The sequence below is a fragment of the Ammodytes marinus genome, assembly GCF_949987685.1.
Source record: "Ammodytes marinus genome assembly, chromosome: 18".
Taxonomy (NCBI): Eukaryota; Metazoa; Chordata; class Actinopteri; order Uranoscopiformes; family Ammodytidae; genus Ammodytes; species Ammodytes marinus.
In genome coordinates, this window is record NC_137222.1 from 12,369,453 (window position 1) to 12,394,894 (window position 25,442).

The 25,442-nt window shown below is 43.5% G+C and overlaps 2 protein-coding genes across 5 annotated transcripts; one reads left to right on the forward strand and one right to left on the reverse strand.

Annotated features, from left to right (window-relative positions):
• Positions 1-298: 298 nt before the first annotated feature.
• On the reverse strand, positions 299-18,597 carry setd1ba (SET domain containing 1B, histone lysine methyltransferase a). 4 transcript variants are annotated; one of them, XM_080047043.1, is made up of 19 exons: positions 18,443-18,597; positions 17,774-17,890; positions 15,243-15,394; positions 14,865-14,963; positions 14,279-14,549; positions 13,247-13,368; positions 11,499-12,617; positions 9,132-9,881; positions 8,320-8,493; positions 8,123-8,210; positions 7,796-8,007; positions 7,602-7,674; positions 7,127-7,501; positions 5,313-6,599; positions 4,580-4,746; positions 4,329-4,454; positions 4,051-4,170; positions 2,830-2,967; positions 299-2,728 (listed from the first exon to the last, which is right to left on the reverse strand). In XM_080047043.1, the coding sequence occupies exons 3-19, from the start codon at positions 15,378-15,380 to the stop codon at positions 2,555-2,557; spliced, it is 5,433 nt and encodes a 1,810-aa protein (XP_079903169.1). In that variant the 5' UTR covers positions 15,381-15,394; positions 17,774-17,890; positions 18,443-18,597; the 3' UTR covers positions 299-2,554. The 4 variants fall into 4 exon arrangements, with proteins under 4 accessions (XP_079903169.1, XP_079903168.1, XP_079903170.1 ...); XM_080047042.1 differs by having other exon boundaries at positions 18,343-18,597; XM_080047044.1 differs by lacking the exon at positions 18,443-18,597 and having other exon boundaries at positions 17,774-17,923.
• A 3,117-nt stretch (positions 18,598-21,714) lies between these two features.
• On the forward strand, positions 21,715-25,380 carry rhof (ras homolog family member F). Its single transcript, XM_080047046.1, has 5 exons — positions 21,715-22,340; positions 22,552-22,639; positions 23,396-23,505; positions 23,878-24,012; positions 24,234-25,380. Exons 1-5 carry the CDS (start codon positions 22,206-22,208, stop codon positions 24,396-24,398), a joined length of 633 nt encoding a protein of 210 aa, XP_079903172.1. The 5' UTR covers positions 21,715-22,205; the 3' UTR covers positions 24,399-25,380.
• The last annotated feature ends 62 nt before the right edge of the window (positions 25,381-25,442 follow it).

Genomic DNA, 25,442 nt, shown 5'->3' on the forward strand with positions numbered 1-25,442 from the left:
GTGTGTGTGTTTGTGTGTGTGTGTTGGAGGGCAGTGGATCACATGGCCAAGTCGTCCATCAAATCAGCCTGACACAGGGTCATTGTTCGGTCAGCTGCTGCCTCCTGATTCCATTCATGAAAACCCAGCATCTTTGGGACTGTGTGGTCTTTATTTTAGATAAGCTTCCATCAATTATTTTTTTAATTTTTTATCAATTCTTCTCCCATATTGTTTCATTGATTAAAACCAAACACCATTTATGGATGTATGCAAAATTGCTTTATTTCCATTTCCTTTTTCATACATTTTGTTGTGAAATAAATAGACATGAGAAACAGGCTGATGCTTCAATCCTCTTCCCATGCCGATTCTGCATCTTTTTGATTTTTTTCTCCACACCGCAAACAACTTTTTTTCATAGAATTTACAACAGAAAATAAAAAAAACAAAGCTTGACACAAGCTGAATTTCCTGCTACCGGCTCACCGCTCACCTCATATGTTACATAGATCTGAGCTGTGACCGTGTAGCAAATCCCAGGGAACAAAAATATACATATATATACATATGCATACATATATATACATACATATATATGCATACATATATATACATACATATATATGCATACATATATATATTTATATAGTATTCACAGTTACAGTATTTACATATTCTAGGATTACAAAGCAAAATGGGCAGAAAATGAAGACGTTTCCACAAGAAACAATCTTTCAAAAAGGGAAGGTGGAGACTTTTCCTGTACACAGTGGACCTTTTTTCTTTAAATAAACAACTTTTTAAACCCCTCAGATTCCTTTTACAGATCCCTGAAAAGATTTTTAAATACTCAGTCTTTTGTTTAAAAAAAAAGAGAAAGAGAGAGAGATGCATCTTAAAAGTGTTACCTCTGTGAAGATAAAAAAAAAAGCTTCAGATCTTCTGTACATGTAATCATATACAATATAAACATCACTGGTGAAAAAACTCCTTTACTTATCTGAATGAAAAGCAAAACTCACTTGGTATTGATGGGAGGGGGTTGGTGGGGGGTGGGGGGGGTGGCGGCAGCTGATTTGCTGAGAGAGGGACTAAAGCAGAAGTGCAAGCCTCATTCTTTTTCTTTTAGCTTAATGAGTTTATAAAGAAAGAACCCTCTTGGACAGAGATGAGGAGGTCTCGGTTAGGTTGTCAAAACACTGCTGTCTTGCGGGGAAACACTGGTGGAGTAATGACTGTGGCGGGCAAAGAGGAATCTACAAGCACACAAACATGACATGGCCCTCCCAGGCACAGTAGGGAGGCCAGCAGAATAAACGCATCGTCATCATAAACCCACAGCGGTGAAAAAAGGTTAGGCAGCAACTCTTTGCGCATGCACGTGAAGTGAACATAGCTCAAATTGACAGCTCCATAACACCACCCTAACCCGCCTGCTAAACAGTCCAAGCAAGACAGTTACACATTCATATGGCACTTAAAAAAAATAATGCTTTTCGTTTCCAGAGCTGAAAAAAAAACTTAGATCAACAAGTCTTTTCACACGCTGCCCGCAGTGGGTTTTCGGACAGGAAATGATTACATTTTCAGTTTCTTGCTCTGCATGATTGGTCGGCCTTCTGTGCTGCGGCCTACAGGGGGTAGCACACACACACACCGACCCACCCACACACACACACACGATAAACTCAAGTGGAAGCCAGACGAACACATTCACACAGCTGCCTATAGTGTCTTTGAAGAAACAAGCAAAAAGAGAACTGCCTAAACAAACTGGAAAACTCTGGAATATCATTAATACAAATTTTTGCACGTTACATTTTTTTTCTACTTTTTGCATAAACTAATAGGAAGCAGCATGATCAGTTATTGGCTGGTGAAAGCAGATGTGATATCCAAATGTTCCAGGTTTTGTGGATGGATTTAACCATTTCTGTTGCTTGAATTTTTTTATTCCCTGTTTTCAATTCCAGGATAAACTGGTGCAGAAGAGGTAGGAGAGAGAGAGCGGGGGTCACAGTCTGAGAGAGAGAGAGAGAGAGAGAGAGAGAGAGAGAGAGAGAGAGAAGGAGAGAGAGAGAGATCTTTTCCTGGTGGGCTTGTGCATCCCACTAGTGTTAATACGCAGTGGAACATCATCTTCTTTTGTTTTTCATTGTACCCCATGTGGCACACGTAAAGCTTATGAGACAAATGAGAAACCAGGACTGGATGTGGAAGGAACCATGCTGAAATACTGTGTCAGACGATGAGAGGAGGAGGGGAGGTAATTCTGCACCAGCAAGTCAAGTGTTTAGTAAATTCGGGGGTCACTGGCAGGCAGACATAAAAAATAAAAAAAAATTCAAGAGCACCATAAATCGTAAACAATCTAGAGTTTTAATATGTGAAGAGAGCCGTTCAGGAAGGAACTTGCTGGCGTTTTTTTCTTGTACCTGCTTCCAACCTTCAAACCTTCCCTTCCTCGTACATGTGCGTGTCTGGGGAAACTTGAAACAAGTTTTTTTAATTTTTTTATCGATACAGCACCTTAACAGCGCGGGAGAGAAGCTGACTTAGCTCGGACGGACGTTTAATTCAGCGTCCCCCTGCAGTTCTCCGCCCCACACAAACAGGGGATCTTCTCGTCCTCGATGGGGAACTTATAATCGTAGGTGATCTCCTCGTTGACGTTGATGGGCTGCCTGGAGTAGATCACAATCTTCTTCTGAGCCTCCACCGTGATGACCTTAGCATAGCAATTGGGCTAAAATAGAAAAAGAAAATACAAATAAAATATGTCATTGGAATAAGTTTTCTTTTAGGCTTGAGTGTTTACAAAAGGAACAGCAATACAGACAGTCTTACATTGCAGCTGTGGTTGATGAAGCGGGCGAAGTTGCCACACTTGGTAGCGTCAATTATGGTGTCGTGGTCCACACGGAACATGTAGCTGCTGCCGATGCCCTCCTCCTCGTAGCGCTTCTCCCGCATGTCCGCAATCACCTGGCGATGGAAGGTTGTCATTGGTCAAGAGGTTTGACAGCTTTATAATGTAACCAATAGCTTGATGCTTGGTTGTAACCCTGTGTGAGATTTCACTATACAAGTGCCTTTGCTATTTATTGGCAATGATGCCTCCGTAAAATAGTCACATTCAGACCCTCGACACCTAAAACTAACTAAATGAAGGAAAGCCTGTGTAGATGTTTTATTTATAGGTTGTGAGCCCACATTTACGCCAAAACCTCACAGATGTTAGTGTTGTAACTTTGCTGTAATGAGCTTAAATGCATTTTGAAAACAGACATTTTCAATTTAACCCATTGATGACGGCTGCTGCGCGATGCCACATTGGCTCTCCTGCCTGATGCTGCATCGCGCAGCATTATTACTTTATCTAATTTTCATGGCATTCCCAGCATAGAATGCACTGTCATTGGTTCAAATACACATGAGGTGGGTTTTGTTGATTTTTTTAAGACCACGTGACCACCCAAAAGTTGTGTGGTTTGCCGAAAATCATGTCAATCAAAAAAATAAAAAATAAAAAAATAAAACAAAATGATAAAAAAAATACGCCAGTTATGTCGGCAACAGAACAGTTAGTGGCGTTTGGTGCGCAGAATCAAGGTCTACTATAGACTACTGACGAAAATCACACAACACATTGCATCTATTTATTAACAATATTTAATAATTTTCTAATTCATCTCATTTTGACGATTTTTAGAAATATTTGTTGGTTCGTAAGCGCTGAGGGAGCATGTTTAAATAAAACCTGTGAACCTTAACTTTTAAATGTATTTTATTTCATGTTTCTATGTGCTACACAGGCTTAGATATTAAGGTTTTGGTAGACTTGACAATTCGTACTATTTTTTCAGAAAACCCTCAGGCATTAAGGACATGCATCCTAGATTGCCATAGTCATCAATGGGTTAAACCTCATTATCAAATATCTGGTCAAGAAAATGTCAAACATGTCTATCTTTATTTTTGGCGAATACCAAAACCGAGCCAAATGGATGCCAGTACATTCATTGATTTGGGAAATGTAATGATATTATACAATAGGCTGCCTCTCACCTGTCTGATGTTCTGACCCACGTACTCGATCACCATTTCATCAGCAGCAATGGGCTCCTGCGCAAACAGACCCCAGTCGTGGATGCCCGACCTGCAGAATCGGATCTTTTTCTTACGGAACTGAATGAGAGAAAAAGAGTTCAAAAAATTACAAAGGAAACTTGTATTTGTTTGTCTTGCCTGTCCTTGTTTACTGTTCTCTTTCAACATTTTATTTAAAGAAAAAAAACTGCTAACTAGAGCAAAGTTCTGTTGGATGCATGCGTGTGTTTGTTTACCTTCAACTGGTTGAACTTCAGCAGGTCACTGTCACATGCAAAGGAGGACAGCAAGCGCCGCTGCTCTGAGCGCCGCTCCGAGCCGGATCTGGTAGAGGCGTGGACCTGTGCGGGAATACTCATACCCTGCAGGGAGAAGATGGGAAGTTAGACCAATTTGCCCGCAGCAGCAGCAGCTTGACATATATTACGTTACACACTTTCACTATAGGCGACAGTCCAGTAACACAATCTGTTCACTGAGGCTTCACCTGTGTGTCGACTGGCACCTCCTCAGACTGCAGCTTGGTGCTCTGCAGGTACTTGATCTTGTCCTTCTTGTCGATCTTGTAGTATCCCTCGCTTCTGGAGCAGCCCGTCACGTGATCCCTCATGCCGTCGTCTCTCCTCTTCTTCTTCACTCCGGGGATGTTGGTAGGTGCAGGGGAGTCAAGGAACAAACTTTTTTTTTTTAAATGCCACAAGATTCCCTCAAGCACAACAGATACCTAACACTAGATAAAAAAAAGTTCCCAACTTTCACCACCAGAGGGGGCTGCTATTTGATACACATATTATATTAGAAGGGAGGGGGATTTGTTTACATTCAATGAGCCTGCATTTGGTTTACAAAAGACTGTAACTCTACATGTAATTCTTTGTATTGAATAATTATATCATCATAAATCAAAACTTTATTATTTTGAGGCACCTTGAACCAAATGTAAGACTAGAATGTGTTTGTAAAAAAAACTGTGGGCCCTGCTGCTGTAAACAGAGACAGTGAAACAGTAACTTTTCAAGTAGCTTTCTAACTTCATACAGTGTTCCGGGGATCCAATTTGACTGGTAATAAAGAGAATATACATTAGAAATGTTTCACGTCTCTGACTTCTCTGTTATTTAGCCGTCAAATGATTTGTGGAGCACTTTGGTAACTTAGTTTTGAAAACATTATTGATAGCAACATCCGTTGTGTAAACCTTGTTAAGCAGTAAAGGATATGAGGATGGTTGACCCAGAGCGTGTCGTTGAGCCAGTCGTTGCCGTTGTCCTGCTGCAGCATCTTGTCGTAGGTGATCTGCAGCAGCCTCATGTCCTCCTCGTCGATGCCTTCGTTCCAGATGTCGTACAGGATGGTCATCTCCTCGAAGTCTGAGCGCGGCTTGAAGTAAGGCCGGGGGGGAGAGGTGACGGGGGACAGGCTGTCCAGCAGCAGCTCCTCCCAGCCTCGCCGGGCCCTCCGCGCAGGCTTCATCACCACTACAGGGGCCTCGTCTTCATAGGACAGGAAGCCGTCTTCGGTCTTAGGCTCCAGCTTCACCTTCACCTCCCTGAAGTCCAGGCTGGCGTGGTCGGGGGACATTTTGACAGACATGTTTTGCGTGGATGGATCAGAGAGATGTGCGTTGAAAGGCGGAAGGGTGGAATCGGACGAGAGCAGCTCCAAAGACCCGTCGCCCGCAGATAAGGCGGGCATCTTTTTGCCTTTGGGTCGTCCGGGTTTCCTCTTGGACTGGGCAGAATCTGGCACAGGGACATCTACAGTGAGAGCGGAGGGCAGGTCTTCGGGGACACTGGCCGAGTGCTCTGCTCCACCCGACAGAGCTGCCTGGTTAGGCAGGGTGCTGACGGGCGGCTCCTTAAACACGGGCCTATCGTCTAGGCTCTCAGAGGATATCTTTCTATGGAGGGTCATGGCGGTGGGGTCGGGGAACACCGGGGTGAAGGACAGGTCTCTGCCGGGGGTGCGGGGGACTCCGGCGCTAAGGACTGGGGACTGTGCGGGGTAGGAGAAGGGGCTGCCGGGGATGTGAGGGGAGCTGAGCGACAGGCCGCTGCCCGTCAGAGGGGCGTCACTGCCGGGCGTGTTGGGCACCGTCTCCGTGCTCTGGGACTTACCCAGACTGCGTGCGCGCTCCATCAGGTCCCTGCCCGGCGTGCGGGGGATGTCCTCGTCTGTGGGCAGCCTGGCCCGCTGAGGGAGGTTAGGGGGGAGATGAAGGAGGGAGCGGCCTTCTAATGCCGGGTGTGGAGGGAGAGGGAGGTGCATTGCAGATGCGGAGAGAGATTTTTTCGGGAGAGGCGTGTTTGCATCTAAGGGGGGATGTGTTAGTCGACCAGGGGTGCAGGGGATTTCCTCTGGCTCTGCTTTACCTTTGGCTTTGGTCTCCTGATCACTGTCGGGCAGGGCTCCGGTAGGAGTGGCCGGTCGAAGGATTGCCAAGTGCTCCTGGGGTTCAGACTTCACTGAGGGAATGTTGCCGTCCGACTCCACACAGATGCTTTTCCCTACAAAGACAATAAAACAGATTGATTTAATTTAGCGTTTGAGATCATTACTTTAAAATGATAAATCGATTCCTTGAGTAGTCCTTGCTTCAAATGGACTCGATTAGTGAACAAGGGCACTCAAACAATTTTTTGTTGAGTGTGAGTGTAGGCCCTGTATGTATTTTTACAGATATAACACAACACAGAATGGACAAACTTAGGTTGATCAAAATAAAAAAAAATACACCTATTGAACTGGCGAAAAAAAAATCCTTAATATCATATGTTAACTGAAACTTTTTTGATTGAAAATAAGCATTACCCATTGGGTAGACAATATTGCTGTGTGGTGTTATTCCTGCAGAAAGTTGCGTTCCATAAATAGAAAACAGATATATTGAATAGAATAGAACAGGTACTTGATTGATCCTTGAAGAATGAATGACATCCCCCGATCTTGGAATACACTATCCTTGCCCATCCCTAATAAAAAACGTATACAAGTGTGACCTGGACAAGGCGGGTTTTAGGAGGAAGACACTCACCTGGGATGTGTTTGGGCGATGGCGGCTTCAGGTCCTCCATTATGTCCTCCTCCGGGGGTGGACTAGGAGGTCTGCTGCGTTTGGGTTTACTGCTCAGCTCTTCCCTGCTAATCTGCTCCTGCTTCAGCTCTGGGAGCGCTGCTGAAGGAGAGCTGGCTGCCTTGGTCTCTGCCTCTGCAGCTTCTTCATCAGAAGACGTGGTAGTGGAGGACGCAGAGGAAGAGGACGTCCTGGCCTTTTTGTCTTCATCGTCCACACCCTGAGACACCAGGTCATCTTCTTCATCATCTTCCTCCTCCGAACTCATCTCGTACTCCGAGGTGCTGTCTCCCGACGAGTCGGAGCTGGCTTTGGAGGAGGCCGAACTCTCGGCTTCTGAAAGAAATGGGGATAAAGAATTGATAAATTGCTAAGAAAACAGCAGGGGGAAAAATAAAACCACAAGCAACTGTTGCCGTATGATATTTAAAAGTACCGTCATCGGACGAATCCGAGGAAGCGCTGTCACTGGATGACGCGTCTTCGCCGTCCCCCTCGTCCTCAGTCTCCTAGGGAAATGATTACAAATCATGAAAAATGCATATAAAATCATAACAGATTTAATGCAAACTATTTGAAAGATAATCCAACAGATAAAACAATTGATGGTTAATTGTCGAGGTGGCTTACTTTGCCCGACAACAGCCTGTTGGTGGCCTTGGTTGCATCAGGCCCCTCCTCCCTGTCGGACAGTGACTCCTCCTCCTTCCCCGAGTCGTCCACCTCCTCCTCTCCCTCACTGTCCAGCTCGAGTGGCCGCGCGTGTCGTCGCTTTGCTGCCGCAGCCTCGGCGTCCATTTTGGATTCGTTCGAGGGGAGCTCAGCTGGGTCTCGATCCCGGTCTGACAGAAATTAAACCAAAAGAAAAATTCGATATGGGAGATCATCTGAGAATTTCAACAGTAAATGTGTAAAGCAAAGAGCATTTGGTCTGCTGCACTGGCTGTAGAGGGTTACCTTCATCCTCCAGCTCGTCATCCACTGGCGTGGAGGGTCGCGCTCGTTTGTTGTCCCCCGCTGCTGCAGCCTCAGGCTTCCTTTTCACCTGAACACAACAAGCCACCAATAAACAACGACAGGCAGTGCAGCTGGATTGAGGGGAAGAAATAAAAACACTCTTACATGACCTGTCTTTACTGAAACACAAGGCTTACCTTGAAGGAGGGCAAGCGGATGGCTCCTCGCAAACCTATGCCCAGACCCATCCCCTCGTAGCCCAGGCCCTCGCCTTTGTTCCAGTTCTCCAGCAGACTTGAACCCATGGTCTCCTTGGGTTTGGGTTTTTCTTCTTCCTTCCCCTCCACTCCTTTCACTGGAGTCAGAGATGCCTGGGGGAACAAGAGAAAAAGAATATGTTTTTTTATTGCTTTGTAGTTATTGTATTAAACACATGCTGCTTCAGATGTAAATGACAACTAACTAATACCAATGAATCCATTATGTGTTTTGGAGGGCCAGATTAGATGACAACTTCTCTTGTCTGATCAACAGCCACATTCAATTCAATTCAATTTAACATGATATGAAAGTGAGAAAAGCAACAAATCCTGCCATTTTCAAATCCGGAACCAGTGAACGTTTTGGATTTATTTTTCTCATTGATGAATTACACAATTAAGTAACTGACCATCAATACATTTAATTTACCTAACGGATTCATCTTTCAGCCCTGATGCATCATCACAGCAACAAAACCACAATCAAAATGTTTTAATCTGTCAAAATAAGATTTACTAAACACTCCTGTTCATAATAACACTCAGCAAAAACCATCCTGTTTTTTATGGATGTTTATCATGAACATTTGTGCTTCATTGCAAACTGATACACGCCTTCAATTACATATAATTAAGATTATTAGACCATGTATCCAATTTATTATGTCAGACATACATTTTTCCCCACACAGACACACGCTCTCTCTTTGTAGGCATCTGTATCTTAAGCAGTGAAATGATTAACTCACCTTTGCCGAGCGTTCCTTCTTATCCCACCAGTCGTCAAAGGCTCTGAACGCCACCACCTCCACCATTTTACGGTTGAGGTCCCTCTTCATGATGGCCTTCAGCTCCTTGACGATGACCAGCAGCACGCCTTCCACAGTGGCCTTATGGGGATCCTCCTTTTTACTCTCGTACCCAGGAGGAGGAACAGTGGGGTTGAACTTTGGTATGCTATTGGGTTGCTGCCACTGTTGTCCGGGTAGTTCTGTGGTGTTGCTAGCGGCGGGCGTCACACCCATAGACGGCGTAGGAGTGTAGGGTCCCCCGCCGCTGCTGAAGGGCCCGGACTGCCCCCCACTGTCCATAAAGTGTGGATACTGATAGGGCCCTCGAGTCTGTGCCATGCGACTTAGCATCTGCTGCTGCATCTGGAAGGACATGGGCACGGTGCTCCACTGTTCCCAGCGCAGACAGTTCATTAGCTCCATTTGCACCAGCGGCATCATGCTCGGGCCGTAGTGAGCCATGTGTGGCAGCAAGTGGTGAGGCACTCCGTGGTGGCCGGCCAGGTGAGCGGCTGCCAGGTGGTGGTGTGTGAGCTGGAAGCCGGCCTGGTGTGCGAGGTGGGGGAAGCCGGGGTGAGACATTTGAAGGGTCTGCATGGGGGACACCGCCGAGTTCACAACAATGCCCTTCCCACAGTCTCCGCTGAGTGGAGTCCCAGGCATCTCGTCGTCAGAGATTTCCATGTCTTCCCCCGACGACTGTTGACCCTGTGTGATAAAACAGGGGGAGGAACAACCTGTCAGAGCTAATATATGCAAGAACAACGTCTATGTTTCCACATGTTACACACACAAGTACAATTGTTTTCGTCTTCGTGACAACAGAGCATTACCAGAGCATCGACCATGACGTCTTAAAGCTATAGTGCAGAACTTCTGTCGCCCCCATGAGGAATTCAAATGAGCAATTAAAACAACACCACCGCAGCATCTAAGAGAGGTATAAGCCCCTCGATGATCGCGTATGGATTTTATACCTTCTGCTGTACCATCTAGGTTTTTTCTTAGCAGTAACTGAACAACTGTTCAGCAACAACTGAAACATTTCTTGAGATTGTCCTGCTCTAGTGTCAGGGGGGAAACCAGTTTGTAAATGCTACCATACTGAGAAATACAGAGAGAGTTTTGTTGCGCTGATTGGCTTACTCAACTTTGTTTTAACTCGTTTGGCAGTGGCTTGAAAGTAACAAACATTCATTCAAAAGAAAAGGTTACGCAATAGCTTTAAGATTTTTTGTCAATCTGCCCCTTTGGCTCTAATATTTACCGTGGCTACATTATGACTTTTTTCAGTGACAGAAATTATACAATTCCTCTCGGTAACGATACCAAAACAATTTATTTGGGATACCTTACTAAAAATAAATATAAACATGTGTTTTTTTTATTTTTTTTTATGGAATAAGAAAACCACAACAGAGTAGTGCTGAGGTTTGGCACTATGGGAGCAAAATTTAAGTAAACTACGAGTAAACTCAGCATGGGAGGGGCGTTGTTAAACAAATGACCTGTTTGCGGTGCAAGCTTTGTGATGTGAACTTGAAATGTGAGACTGGAGACACTGCAGCCAATCCTGACTGTCAGGCTCAGCCAAAACCAGGAAGTGTGCTACTGAATGGGGCCAACAGCCAAACTGTGTTTTCCTCTGTGTGTGTGTAAGCATGTGTGTGAGCATTAGAAAGAGGAAACAAGCGCATTCGAGTCCCCCAACAGCGGAACGACTCTAATTTCTCCCTTCAAAGTACAGTGCAAAGTGTTGCAACACGGCACAGGCACAACGGCGTTACTGAAATGTCAAACTAGAAGACCAACTTCATGTGAATGTGAAGTTATTAGTGAGGCTGCGTGCATAAGTTATGCATCTCAAACCACCTTTTCATTCACAACTTCTCATTTGAACCGTTTTACCTGCTCTTACAAGGGATTTCACATCTTTTACTGGATTATTCAGAGATTTCAATTTGTTGGACATACACAACTTATTAAACGTTTTTAAATGACATTTGTTCTTTGCACAAAACAGCAGTTATTGAAAACGGCAAACACCTGTCTTTGTGGTACCTTTACATGTTGATTTTTGTGAAACCTGAACTTCCTTTATACGAGGCAGAACAATTAAGAGTGAAACAAAAGGGAGAGTTTACTACTAGCAACTTGCACTGAAACTAGACCTCACTTCCTGCGTCCTCCGTGTAACTGTCATTCACAGCTGTGAGTAAACATCAGCACCATGCTACTATCAACTCATCAAAATCATCAATACAAGCCATGGTAGTACGCATGCAATTATTTTTCATGTAAAAAGTAAACAAATCTGTGTCCTACCGTGTCCATTTTGTCTGTGGGAGTGTGGCATCGGAAATGTCCATCTTTGAGGTCACTGTTGCTCATCTTGTCCTGCACAGGGGAGCTGATCCTCTTGATCAGGTGGGCAGTTCCAGAAATCGGATCTTCATCTTCCGAGTCTGGCAGTGGGGTCGGGCTGATGTCCTCCAGGCCCGTGCTGGAGGGACGGGAGTTTAACTGGCCACCTTGGGAGCCGCCGGAGTAAGGGGGAATGGGGGAGAGCTGAGAGGAGGAAGAGGAAATGGGACTTCCCTCCATTCGCACCTCAGTGTCCGAGTCTCGCTCCGCCAGGAACGGCAGTTTTGTCCTTTTCTCCTTGAGGAGCATTTCGATACGAGAATCCAGGCTATTGCGCTCTAGGTCCAGTGTGGGGGAGCCACCGGGCGAGGGTGGGCAGCGCTCCGGTGTTTGTGGAGGAGGGGTGCTCGGATGATGGCCCGTGGGCTCCGGAGGGGGCTCGGGGATGGGAGGGGTTTCTGGTCTCCCCTTGACGGGCATAAAGTCTGTGGCCGCTGCCACAGGCGGCTGCGGGGGTCGGAGGTATTCACCCTCCCTTTGGGCCGGGTGATGGAAAGCTGGCTCCGACGGGGGGAAGGCAGGGGGTAAAGGAGCCTGGCAGGGCGAGAAAGCCGACTTGAAGTTGGGCGTGGCGGGCAGTGGTGCTGTGTAGGTGTAGGAGGAAGGGGTGGAGGGCGGGGGTTCAGGTGGGGTGTGTTGGTTCTGTTTGAATTGAGCCTGTTCGGAAGACGTCGTACTGCGGTTCATGTTGCTGCGGTACTGAGGCCTCTCCGGTCTGCGGTTGTACGCATCCTGGAACTTGCTCTCGTGTCTGCGAGATTTGTAAGCTCCGGAGCTCTCGGCCCGGCTGGACTGGTACGCTGGGGTGGACGTCCGACTGGAGTAGTTGGAGTCTTGGGAGAAGGGTGTACCCGTCTGGCCCCGCGGGGTATGGGGGGTTCCCTGGGACTGGGGGGTGTCCTGCCTTAGGCTGGAGAAGCCCGCATCCAGGGACAGAGGAGTGGAGGAGCTGCTGGGCGGCAATGTTCTCTCCACAGCAGACACGCTGCTTTCCGACAACCTGCGGATGGGCTCGCAGGCCTTAGAGGAGACAAAAAAGGATCAGGGTGAATGCGGGTCTCAAATGCTAAGGGTCACACAGACAACATTTCTACCATCACTCACAAATAAAGAAATTAAATATCATCTGACATTTTATTGACATGTTTTTGGGTTGTAACTTAAAAGCTGAATGCATTCATAAATGAATAGTCTGATGATTTGACCCGCATATGACTCGTATAGTTACATTTTACAGAATACACCCGTAAAAAGATCTTCAGGAAAGCAACTGGTGGATAATGACTGAGTGAACTCATGCTGCAAGGCCAAAATACATGTTTCAAAGGCTTTGTGTTTTCAGAACACACGGGACCAAATTTCCTTTACTAAACCACCTGCTGCACTGATAACATAAATTACAGATAAGGATGTCAGCTTAGATTACTAGCTGGTGGTTATTTCTACAAAAGGAACACTAAAATTCAATCATAACATAGAAGCAACACAATAACACTACTCTCTACTCAACCTTGCACAAAACAGTAGTACCAACTTGAAGTACCAAACTATATTATTATTCAACTCCCACAGTCACAGTTGAGCCGAGTGATTTCACATAAACAACAACAAACAAATGATTTTAGCGTATTGTTGAAGGCAGGTCTTACCAGTAAGGCTTCGGCCAGGCTACGAGGGGAAACCTCTCTGGCCTCCTCTCCGCCCACAGGCAGGGTCCGTGGAGTGAAGCTGCCATTCATCAGGAGCTGGAAGTACCTGAGGCGATTCTCACCTGCAGAACGGTACACATAGGTGGGTCTGATGCCAAGTCCATAAAGTCGGCTTAATGCCAGCAGGCGTTTTGTAAAACTAATCCGACAGTGATTATTCATAGCAGCTGAACGTGAACATTTGTACACCTATGAAGTTTCCCTCTCAAAGAAAAACAGTCACTACCCAATTGTTTTTAGTACAGTAGGAGCGGTACATCCTTATATTCTATATTTGTTTATGATTTGCAAACTGTGAAACTCAATGATATGTTTTAGTAAATATGTTTAATGTGAATACATGGTAATCAGACACATTATATGTGATAAACTATTGCAATAATTAATTAGTTAGTAGATTTATTTATTTTAAATATATCCTACACAAAATGCACTGCTTGCTCAACACAATTCTAATTGAGACTGTTTGTAAGAAGACAAATACATCTGTTGGATTAGTTTAGGAGAACATAACTAACAAAACTGCACACATTATAATTAAAAACATCAGTCATGATTTTGATGGATAAACGAGAAAAAAATAGGCACAACTGTTGCCTGTAAAATAATGATTACTATGCATTGTCTCAAGAGACGTACGAGTTGTTGTTCAACGATTGGAAAGGACCCTTGACAGATTGCATAGTGTTTGTTCACAGGTTCTTAAAATTAGGCACAGTGGGAGTACACAGCACCCTCAGCTCTGGGCTTGTGGGAGCCAGCTAACATTCAATGAAATTCAATTATCCCACATTACCAGGCAACGTGTACATTTACACACGTGACTGCTGCCCTCCTAATAATTCAAAACAAAGCAACATTTCATTTTGAGTAATTTTTTTTTTTTTTTGCTCCTGCAGCAGATTACACACTTGATCGTGCAGGAATGTAGGTTACACATCTCTTCCCTTGAAAGGCTGCACTACTGTTTACCTTTCGGGTCCAGCTCCACGTGGATGATGTTCCCCATAACAGAAGTGTTATGGAGCGTCTGCACGGCCAGCTTGGCGGCTTTCACGTTCTCAAAAACAACTTTGGCAACTCCAAGGTGCTTTTTGTTCTTCGGATTGTACAAGATCTCCACCTGCTCGACATCGCCAAATTTTTTGCACATGTCGTTAAGAAATCCTTCCCTGATGTTGTCGTTGAGTCGGGCAAACGTCACCTCCTTTGGAGGCACGGGGCCGATATAGCACTCATCGATCTGGAGGGAGAAAGAGAGGTGTTGCTGTTATAAGTGCTTTCGGGGCTTACGTTGCACCATGTGTGCGGCGGTCGTCTCTGACAGCTGAGATGAGAAAACCCGTGTCAGAGTCGCTACAATGAAGATGCAAATCCAATCGGTCCTCTGCACGGATCAAAACAGTGCGTGTTATTTTAAAGAGCCCTCCGACAATCATTTGACTCGACATCCCAAAGATGAGTGAAGGGGGTGTGTCTGCAACTTTTGACAGCCCCCCTTTTCCAAAAGGAAAAAACGCACATCCTACTTTCTTTTAGATGATAAGCTATAGGCTACCTTAAATTTCGGCACCGGTAGGTCCATCTCTTTGTACTTTGTCCAGAGACGGCCGATCCTCGGGTCTCTGACCATGTCCACTGGTGGGATCCCGGGATTCTGTAGGAGAGGGGAGAGAAGGGGGGGTTGAATGGGGGTACAATACTGTTCTCCATCCCATCCACAACTTCACGCAGCGATAACTTGTTGCAAAAGTAGTTTTAAGCAAAACCGGACGCGGTGTTTTATTAAAATGTGCACCTCCGATAAACTGCTCAAGATGCTGGAGCATGCCCGTGGCCGGGGCCAAGGCAACACAGCCACATTGTTACCTATCATGGAGGTCGGCTACTCCGTTACTATTGTAGCCGTTTCGCCGCGTCAAGGCGGTCCACTTACGGGCATGTTGAAAGTCAGTCCATCGTAGCGATACAATTTGTGTGGTCCCTTCTTCAGCGCCGGGTCGATTATCAACTTGTAACTTCTCCAGTGGTGGCTCCGCTTCTCCGCCGAGCCGCAGACGGGATGACTGTCCATGCCGTTCGCCAGACCTGAAACGACGGGCAGCGACAAGGAGAGAAGAGCTACCGTGAGGCAACGCTGAGCACGGTCCCGTTACAGCCCCCCTCCAAACACTTTACAACAGCCAAACGTTACAGATGCATGACTTTGGTGGTAAGGGTAACCCCACACAGAGAGAAAACGGGATCTATCGTATATCCCAGTTACGGAAAACAGGCATTAGGAGGGCTGGAGAAAGAGGAAAAAACGAACGAGCTTACTTGAACTCTGCTTTCTGCCATGGTCCTCGTTCAATCTGTTTCTCTCCGCTGGCTTGGACATGGTTCGTCCGATCGAGTGATTTTTGTCTAACTGATGAAAAGACGAAATCGCTTTCCTTTCGCCGCTTACATTACATGTTTTAGCTTGAAGAATACTGCCTCCTTTTCGGCGAGAGCCAACACATATTGTGTGCCTCTGGTCTGTAGCTCCTGTCTCTCCCACAATACACCGCTAGGCTTGCCCACCGCCGATGCTAGTCGCACTTTCGCTACAAACTTATTTTTATTTTCACTGGCCATTCGAAGCTGCTGTTGCCATGTTTAAAACTGTAATGTTTCCAAACGATTCGCATTGTAACGTTCATACTCACACACGACGTTATTAAAGTCTGGGAACAGCTCGGTGTCGCTAAACCCCTGGACCATTTTGTGTGGAATCTGCCGGCTGCATTTACTCAAATGGCAAACACAGGATAGACACAGGGGGCAATATCTTCTAAACTGCCACTAAAGGCTAATACAAAAAAATTATTCGCTCTCAGTTTTTTTCCTGTGTGTAAGGAACTGAGTGGGGACATATTTGAAAACGAAGAGGAACTCGCTGCTGTTGAGCTATAGGCTAGTTGTTTGGCTAGGTCTACTTGTTGTGAGGTGAAATGCTAAAAGTGGAAATGGGATTTAACACAAAACTACGGTTGCCACGGAGCTGAACACATGTATCTAACGTCTGAAACCGTTGGAACGCGGCGGTTTGCTACGTTGTAGCCTTTCTCTTTCGCTGTCACTTTGTCTATTCCACTTTTAAAAATAGCCTGAAAACAGCATTTTATTTCGTTACTGATTTCTCGTTTTTATTTATTTATTTTTGTTTGTGAGGTGTATGTTGTCGAACAAACCGGATTTTCTTTGCATGACATTGCCTGGTATTTCGCAGTGCTCGGGCAATTGGCTGGTTAACAGCGGCAGCTCGGTGGGCCAATCAGAGAGCAGCAGCAGAGGAGCCGTCTGCTATTAGAAGCACGGCTCAGGAGTCCTTCAACAGAGAGCAGAGAGAGGGGGCCGAGCGCTCTCGGCAGCCATTTTCCTGAAACAGGACTCAATGGCCTATATGGGTTTCCTTTGTTCCAAAAAGGGATCTTACACTTGATTTCCTCATCTCTCACGGACTATGATAAAACTATGATTGCTCCTTTTAAAGGATTGAGAAGAAGGAAGAGAATGTGCTGGATGTAATGTGACATTTTGAGCCTTTTTTCCTCTGCCTGGAATCCATCTTTGTCTTATCTAGGCCATGGCACACCCATATAATAGTATTTATGTTTGTGAAAAGAGACCAAATGTTGTGAATAAACAGCTTTATGGTTTTGAAGATGTTAAACTAGAAAGAAAAAAGCAATACAGATTAAGTGAAATTGTGATGGCTGATTGTTGGCATTGCACTTATGGCCTTATAGGATATGAGTAGCAATGAGTAAGTTCAACTTTTCTATAATATATTTTTTAAAGTTTTTATAATTTAGCAATGTGTAATGTGAGGCATGCAGTTATTAAAAATATTTTCTGTAAACATATCTATTGAGCATTCACCACTTTTTTAAATCATATAAATGTTGGTATGGTTATCTGTATATCCAACTTTATTCTAGCCAATATCCCTGGCATGCTTACTTAAATGAATATACAGCCTACTGTCCTTACTACCACTGCTGCTCAAATGACAGAAAGCAGGCCATGGATAACGAGTGGCCTTTGCTAAATAGTTTACTGTGCTGTCTGCAATTGTTGACTGCTGATTGATAACTCATTTGCTTTGATTAATGACTTTAAACACTTTCCTCTCACAACAGCAACGCTACACACCCTGATGGCTATTTGTACCCTATACCAACAAACCATGGAGACAACTTCATGCACGATTAGGTCTGTGCTGACCATTTGCAATTTAAGATCCTAATGCGTCCTAAGTGTTAACGTCTGTCTGACCTTGCTACAAGGGCATATTTAAATTTGCAAAGAATGCCATTCTGGTAGGTTTTTTCCTTTCTTTTTCAGTTTTTACAACGGTTCAGATAAACATACAAAAAGATTGACAGTCAAACCTAAGAGGAAACAGATGAAGGGAAAGCTCTTTATGGTGAAAATATTTACCTCAGCACTTTGGTGAAATGCAGTAAACAGGCCTAAACGCAGGGGCAGGAGGAACGTTTTCAGCTCCATCTTCGGATCCTCTAATAATGGCATTAATAAGGGGTGGGAATGCGTCTCCTGTAAAAGGAAGGAATCCATTAGCACGAAAGATAGACCTCTTTTGAAAACTTTTTTTTTTGGATCAGTGGTAGCCTAGTCATTGCCTCTCAGCCAGCGAGACATGCATCTTCAAGCATCATCTGTGTGGGCAATATGCAAACCATCTCCTCTCTCCTTGAAGACAGGATTTGCAGTCAAGTCAAAACCGCTTCTATTTCGACATTTCTAACTGAGCCACATCACATAGAACCACAAGGAAGTGTTGTTTTGAAAGGTAATGGATTTTGAGCTATTTCATGTTAATTTGACAAGTTGTTAAGGCTATTTCTACGTGTAAGTAGGCTAGAGGAAAGGCAACATGAACAATAATTAAATGTGGTTAAGACGTTATCAGCAAAACTATTTTGAATGTTTTCCCAAAAAAAAATGTATTCTTACTAATTTTTCTTTGATTGATAGTGAAAACTTACAGTTGGTATTCAAAACATGTAATCCAAGTCTTAAACGAGCAAAGGAATCATATGGGGAAAAATCTTGTATATTTCACTGCTTCCTTGTGTCCAAAGATACCTTTTTGTTGATGTGTAGGGCTATACTTGTGCAATGGTTTCTATGCTGTTCTCTCAAAATGGCTTCTTTACAGACAAAGGAGAGCACTGTGCTGTGAAATGTTGCTGCGCCATAACTGGGTGAGGCTCGCTCTCTGGGGGAGTTCTCTCTCTCTCTTTTAAACCCGAGGACGTTTCTCTTCGACTCAACAAGATGTTTTCAGACCAACCGAACCGAGACGGGGGTGATTTTATTTGAATGGGCATAAATTAAACGAGGTGTAGGCTATACGGAGAAAAAAGTCGACATTTCGTGTAAAGGAAGGAAACGTTAATAAGGTAGTTTATTCAGGCTGTCGTGTACTGCTCCGACTCGCCCTGGCAACGGCAGTAATCTGAGACTTTTGGACGCTTGCCACGATAGCTCGAGCGTGTTGCTGCGCCCCCACACTGCCATATAAGGTCATCAGGAATCCTCCGCACTGACCCTGTTTTGTATCTGGGTGAACACTGAAAATAACACTGGGGGTGCTTGAGGCTTCAGCGAGCGCTCTCTCTGGCTCGAGATAAAGACCAGCGGATCACAATTGAGTGCTAGATACAGCTACAAACTATCTTTTCTATTTAGGAGGGGGGATCTTTATTTGCCTTGAGGAGTGCCACACCTGTGTCTGCGACACTCTCTTTTTTATGTCTGCGTGAACCATAGATATTATTTAAAACGTGTGCAAAAATCCTAGTCGTGTCAGAGGCCTGTTTTTCTTGTTATGTACTCCCTAGTTCTGGCTACCAAGTGCGCGCGGTCCTCCATTTGCAGGTCACGAAGCTGTAAACGCCATGCAATTACTCTCAACCTTGCTTTTTTGGACCCCCAATGCAACGGGGACTAAATTGTGAAGGATATTTTATGTGTGTGACAAAGGTGAACATTAAGAGTTTAAATCCGCCAATGAGATTATTTATAGGCCTTTGTTTATTGGAGAGAGAGAAAAAACCCTCTTGGTGGGTTGCGCCATTTTGCACTGCGAGCCGCTGACAGACTGGAATATTCCACACACAAGATTGTCCTCTCTTCTGCTGGACAGCTGTCTCTCTGCACGGCGAAAAACAATTTTTGACAACTGTTCTTTGTTCATTAACTGATGAAAATGGTCTGTACACGGGTGGATATTTTGTACAACTACAGGACAATTTTACTATCCTTTTTATAGCCTACGTTATTCATTCACCAGTTTCACCTTGTAAGTCAAACAAGCACTTTATTTTATTTTAAAATATAGCCTAGTATTTTTCCTAGCCAGTGCTACACTGTAGAAGCTTATTGGGCAAATTACAACACTATAGTTGTTTTGTTGTGTGCGTGTGGAGATAACCAGGAAGCCAGGCATAGCCTACTGTTTTTTCTATCCTTTTCTTTGTATGTGCAGCCTTTTATTCTGACTGATTGTTCACTAGATCATTGTGAATCAATCTAGTTACCTCGTTTTGTGCCTTTTTTTCCTAGGCTATTTATGACCACACTGACATATTCAATGATTTTTCTTGCATATTGGTGGTACTGTACATTCTATTAATCTTTTTAGGTCTTAAATATGTGCATGCATAATCTCTGTGTTACATTCCACAGCATGATTTTTGATTGGCAATATTATCACATGTAAGTATTTCTGAGATCTTTAAATAAATAGATTATAAACTAATTTTATGTTTTGTTGTTGTGAAAACGTTTGGTGGCATTTTTATTATGGACCTGTGTTTAAATGTTTAACTTCAAAATATGTTAAGGCCTCTACTTAAAACTATTTTACTGCACTGAAACACACAATGAACACAATTCATGCTACAGAGTGACATGGGTGTAGGAGTAATTTCAAATGTGTTTCTAGATGAAATGGCCCTTTAGGTAGCATATTGCATTGGATGTGTGCATGTTTAGGCAAAAAGCTTAAAAGATTATATGTTTCTTAAAATAGGCAAAGGCATGTCAGCTTGTCCTCTTAAAGGAACAGCTTGCGTACATTTTCAGCAGTCCTGCATATTTTCCCACCACTAAACATTTAACCGTTGAATTTGACTTTGTAGTCTAGCTCAGTTTGAATATGACTGCTTTTATGCCAGATAACATTTTCCAGAGCGGATAACAAATCAAAAATAATCTCAAATACAACATGTCTGTGTATAGTGGCTTATTCTCCATATGATCTGCTCTCTCCTGACACCCAATGTAACCTCCTTACATCAGATGTCTGTAATTATTAGCAATCGTTGACATGACTCAATCATATCCCCAAACCTAATGCTAAAATATCATTGTAGTACTGCATATACTTTAGTGTCCATGAACATTCTAAGTCATCCAGGTCATTTGTCACCCAGTAACTAAAAGGCAACTGGACGATATTTATAAAACTGCAGATGGTTATGATCATAACTACACACACAACTATACACTGATGAGATATTTATATTGCCCTAAAGCTGTCCGTCAGTCTGAAACACCCATAGCTTCTTGTGTTTAAAAACAGCTGCTAAATGTCTTTCTAGTAATATAACACTCTATACACACTATACCTCCGCATGTTATTTACAAAACATTTTATTTTTGTGCCCAGTTAATTAGTATACTGCTTTATTAGATGTCTTTACATTGCACTGGGGTACGAGAGAGAGAGAGAGAGAGAGAAAGAAAGAGAGGGAATACTTTGTCCTGACGCCCAATCTGTGATGTCACTGCTGTGTTCGGGTAACACCCTAACCCATATGACAAGCATGTAAAAAAAAAAAAAAAAAATCCCATGTGATTCAAAATAATCATATTAAAAGGAAAATATAGGAATAAACAAATTATTTGTATTTTGTCTGAAAAACAATCATGGGCACACACACACACACACACACACACACACACACACACACACACACACACACACACACACACACACACACACACACACACACACACACACACAGTAATATAGCTATAACATGTCTATTCCTGTTTTTTGGTTATATTAGACTGCCATGAAATTAATTGCCATTAAAGAAATAATCACATCCATGCCTGACAATGAAATTGGTTGACAACCAAAAATGAACAGACATGGCATATTTGAAGTATCTGAGAGAAGTGAAGCAGCTTGTCAACCACTTCTTATAATATAATTTGTGTTTTATCTCAGAAGAAAGGGGGCTGGCCTTTACCAGCATATTTTTTCTGAGAAAGCAAGTTCACACAAAAAAAAGGTTAGTTTAGCAGCACACTCTGGGCAATCACCAGCACATTCATATTTTTACTAATAAGAATTAAGGAAGCTCACTGTAGTAGTGATACATCGTGACAAAAAGGTTGCTGGGCATTTCCATCGTTATCTCACAATCACTTGTCTGTGGATGGAGGCAGTGCTTCAAATGGAGCACTCCACCTAGCAAATGAAATACAGTGTAGGCCTGCACATGCCATAGAGGAAGTAGGAGTGCACTGGGCTAGACTCAGCTGCTGCACGCTTCTTACTCAGCGATGCTTTCAGCAACTGGAGAGAAGTGTAGGGGAGTCAATTGGAAACAGCTTCGATGTGACAGGAACAGGAAGCGGTGAACATGGTGAGCTACAGTACCTGCTGAAACATGAGGCTTGTCTGTTCCACTGTCCTGACGCCGCCTGGAAATCAACTCTGCTTCTCAAAAATACAGATTCATCAAGCTTTGCCATGTATTTAACTTAAATCTTGAGGGATTATCTTCAACACTGTCCCACCTGACAGCTGTTTGACTGTTTTGGAGGCAAGATGACACAAAAGGGTGCTGGGACCGGTAATGGCACTGCCAAAAAAGAAGAGGAACTTAAAATTGTGATTGTGGGAGATGGAGGCTGTGGGAAAACATCACTTCTGATGGTGTATGCTAAAGGAGACTTTCCAGAGGTAAGAAGAGCTTCCATGTCATGTAGCCTAATTTACCTCTTTTCTTGATACTGTTTATTCACTTTATTTAGGTTGTTATAGCGTTATTGTAAGTGTTAATGTTAAAACGTTAACTCATCTCTTTTCTCATCCCACTAATAGAAATGTTATATTAGGCTATAGTAAACGTACAGTATTGCTGTATCATCTTTCCCTTGTGTGTCAAAAACAGAAATATGCGCCGTCAGTGTTTGAAAAATATGTCACCACCATCTCTCTGGGAGGAAAAGAGATCAAGCTCAACCTTTACGACACAGCTGGTAAGACTCCTATCAAAAGAATCACTTCCTAATTGAACTTCCTTTAGTCATTTTTAATTGCCAGCACAGGGCATTTCACATGATGTGTAAAGACAGCAGGTTCTGGAGTATACTGAGTTCAGTGGCAACACACTGCCCGCTGTCTCAGAGGTCATTGTTGATACAATACGTTTTATTGTATTTATCTTTTCAGATATAAAAGTTTGGATGTTCCACCAGTGTGTATTCACTCTCTTATCTGGTCATTCTGACATGGACATTTCCAGAGGAAGTGGTTGAGGTCGATGCTAACGTCAGAGCATGATTAGAAACTAATAACAAGCTGTTAAGGAATCAACCTCTGAGTAGTAAAACCCTGAAATGGAGTAAAATGTGATTGTTCGCCCTGCACTAATATTGTGCCAAATGTGCTTATTTCATGTCCACCATGACTTTCTTCAGCAATGGACCAATATTAGAGTAAAAAAAAGTTTTCGTGTGAACTGGAAAGTCTCTAAAGTCATTTTCAGGAAAACCTATGACAGACTTTGTGGGCAGCTTATCTTCTGTGTAACTGCAGCAGGGCGCCTTACACCAGCGGAAAGGGAAGCTGATGCCAGGATGTGGGTTTTCATACATCGAACCCACATACATATCTTTATGTTCACAGTGTTGCATCCAGCACAGACCAGCTTTTTTGTTTGGACCTGCTGTGAATTGTTTGCACACATTCATAAGCTAACTTTCTATTGTGTGTGTGCCTTTCATTCTCCCCAGGACAGGATGACTATGATCGACTGCGGCCGCTCTCGTACCAAGAGGCCAATTTGATATTAGTCTGCTTTGATGTGACCAACCCCACCAGCTTTGAGAATGTCATGATAAAGGTAATAATTTCTACCACACATTTGGCAACGTGCCAAGTTAACACATTAAGGTTTCAAAAACAAAGAAATCCAATAATGTCCCCATTTCAACTGGAGTTTCAGGTTTGCTGTTCTCATGCACAGGTTTGTAAATGATTGCCAGAGTCTGATATGTTTGTATTGGCTGCATTCCTTTGGCTATGATTAACTCACGCAGAGGAGCCTTGGATGTGGACGTTGACCCCTCATGTGTGCAGGGTTGTGCTGGTACTTTCTCTTCTCAGTGCTGCTGTAAAAACACTGTGATCCTAAAGTGACAACACAAGTCTAACGTTAAAAAAAGCATCAGGACTTGATTCAGGTCATTGACACCTTATTTTCTTCATCACCCAGTGGTACCCAGAGGTGAGGCACTTCTGTCGGGAGATTCCGGTCATCCTGATTGGTTGCAAGACTGACCTCCGGAAGGACAAAGAGTGTTCGAGGAAGCTCAAGGCCATGAATCAGGCTCCCATCACTTACATGCAGGTACGGCAGGAAGAAGCGTGCAGACATACAGTATAGTGGCACAGAAAAACCAGGCCCATACAAGAGGAAGCACCCTCACACGAGCCTGCTGCCTCCTCATTTGCAGCTTAAGTTTCAATGCAACAACAGATATCTTCCAAGTGTGCATGTGTCTTTAGTTATTTAGTCTTACAGCGTAATTCCTTGGTGTTCATGTTGGTTTGGTTTTGGTGTGTGTATAGGGCGAAGAGACACGGCAGCAGATGAACGCAGATCTCTACCTGGAGTGTTCAGCAAAGTATCAGGAAAATGTGGAAGAACTTTTCAAAGAAGCCACCAAAAGAACTTTGGCCTTCAATCGAAAACAAAGAAACTATAAGAGGAAGAAGAAATGTGTTGTTTTGTGAAAAGTCCAAAAGGAAGATTCCTCTCTCTTGGAGGTGATGGCTGCTCACTTTTGAGAGTGGACTGACATTCAGGGACCAGAAGAAGACTAGTGTCCAAGACAGATGTAGAAATAGCTATACGGTTAAGGAGTCACTGTAAGTTTGTTTGGGCCCATTGAGTCACTGGCAGCACATCTCCCTTTATCGTCACAGGAAACTGAATAATGACGCAACAGGAAAGACCATTGAGCAATTTCAGTTTTCTAAGGGTGACACTCAACTTGAAGTGCCTTCTGTCAATGTATTGTATTTTGTTACTTTTGTATGATAAATGTTATTTTTAGTATTTCTGACTATATTCTAATGAAATAGAAAGCTTTGTAGGCCAATGTGTGTGTTTAACTGAAATGTATGTCGGTTAGAGGCATTTTAACTATTAGTTCTTGAAATGTCAACTTGGATTGACAACCACAGGTTTTCGTTATTCAATTCAAATGATAACTCAAGCCCTTGTTTAAAAACTGCTGGTAAGTAACACATTCCCTGAAACAATGGTTGGTGAAACTTCATATATTTAACAGCCTTAATTAAAACAAAAACATTGATAAACATCGAACAGAGTTAGTTCATTTCGAGGGAAACAAAATGCTGAACTACAAGCTTTGTCAAACTAAAGCAGAGCCCTTATCTTTACCAACAGCGCCCACTAGTGTTGGAAAAACTGCACTATCATTAGGTACTTGGGCCACAGCTACCTCACAGTAAATTAGAGGTACAACACTGAAATAAACCAACAGTTTTTAATTTAATGTTTAATTATTAATATATTTGCTTTTTGACAACAAAGTATACAGATTGATAAATTGTCAACTGTCTCGTTACTGATCACACTCAGGCATCACACTCAATTAGGCATCATTTAGTCTTGAAATGAACGACGCAAACATGTTGACAAATTAGGATAGTTGTTGTGCATCCTGGCAGTTGGAGCATCAAAATGTAAGTCAACATTGTTCAATCTCAATAAAAAAAGTGATACATAAATACTGTGATTTTTTTTCAGTA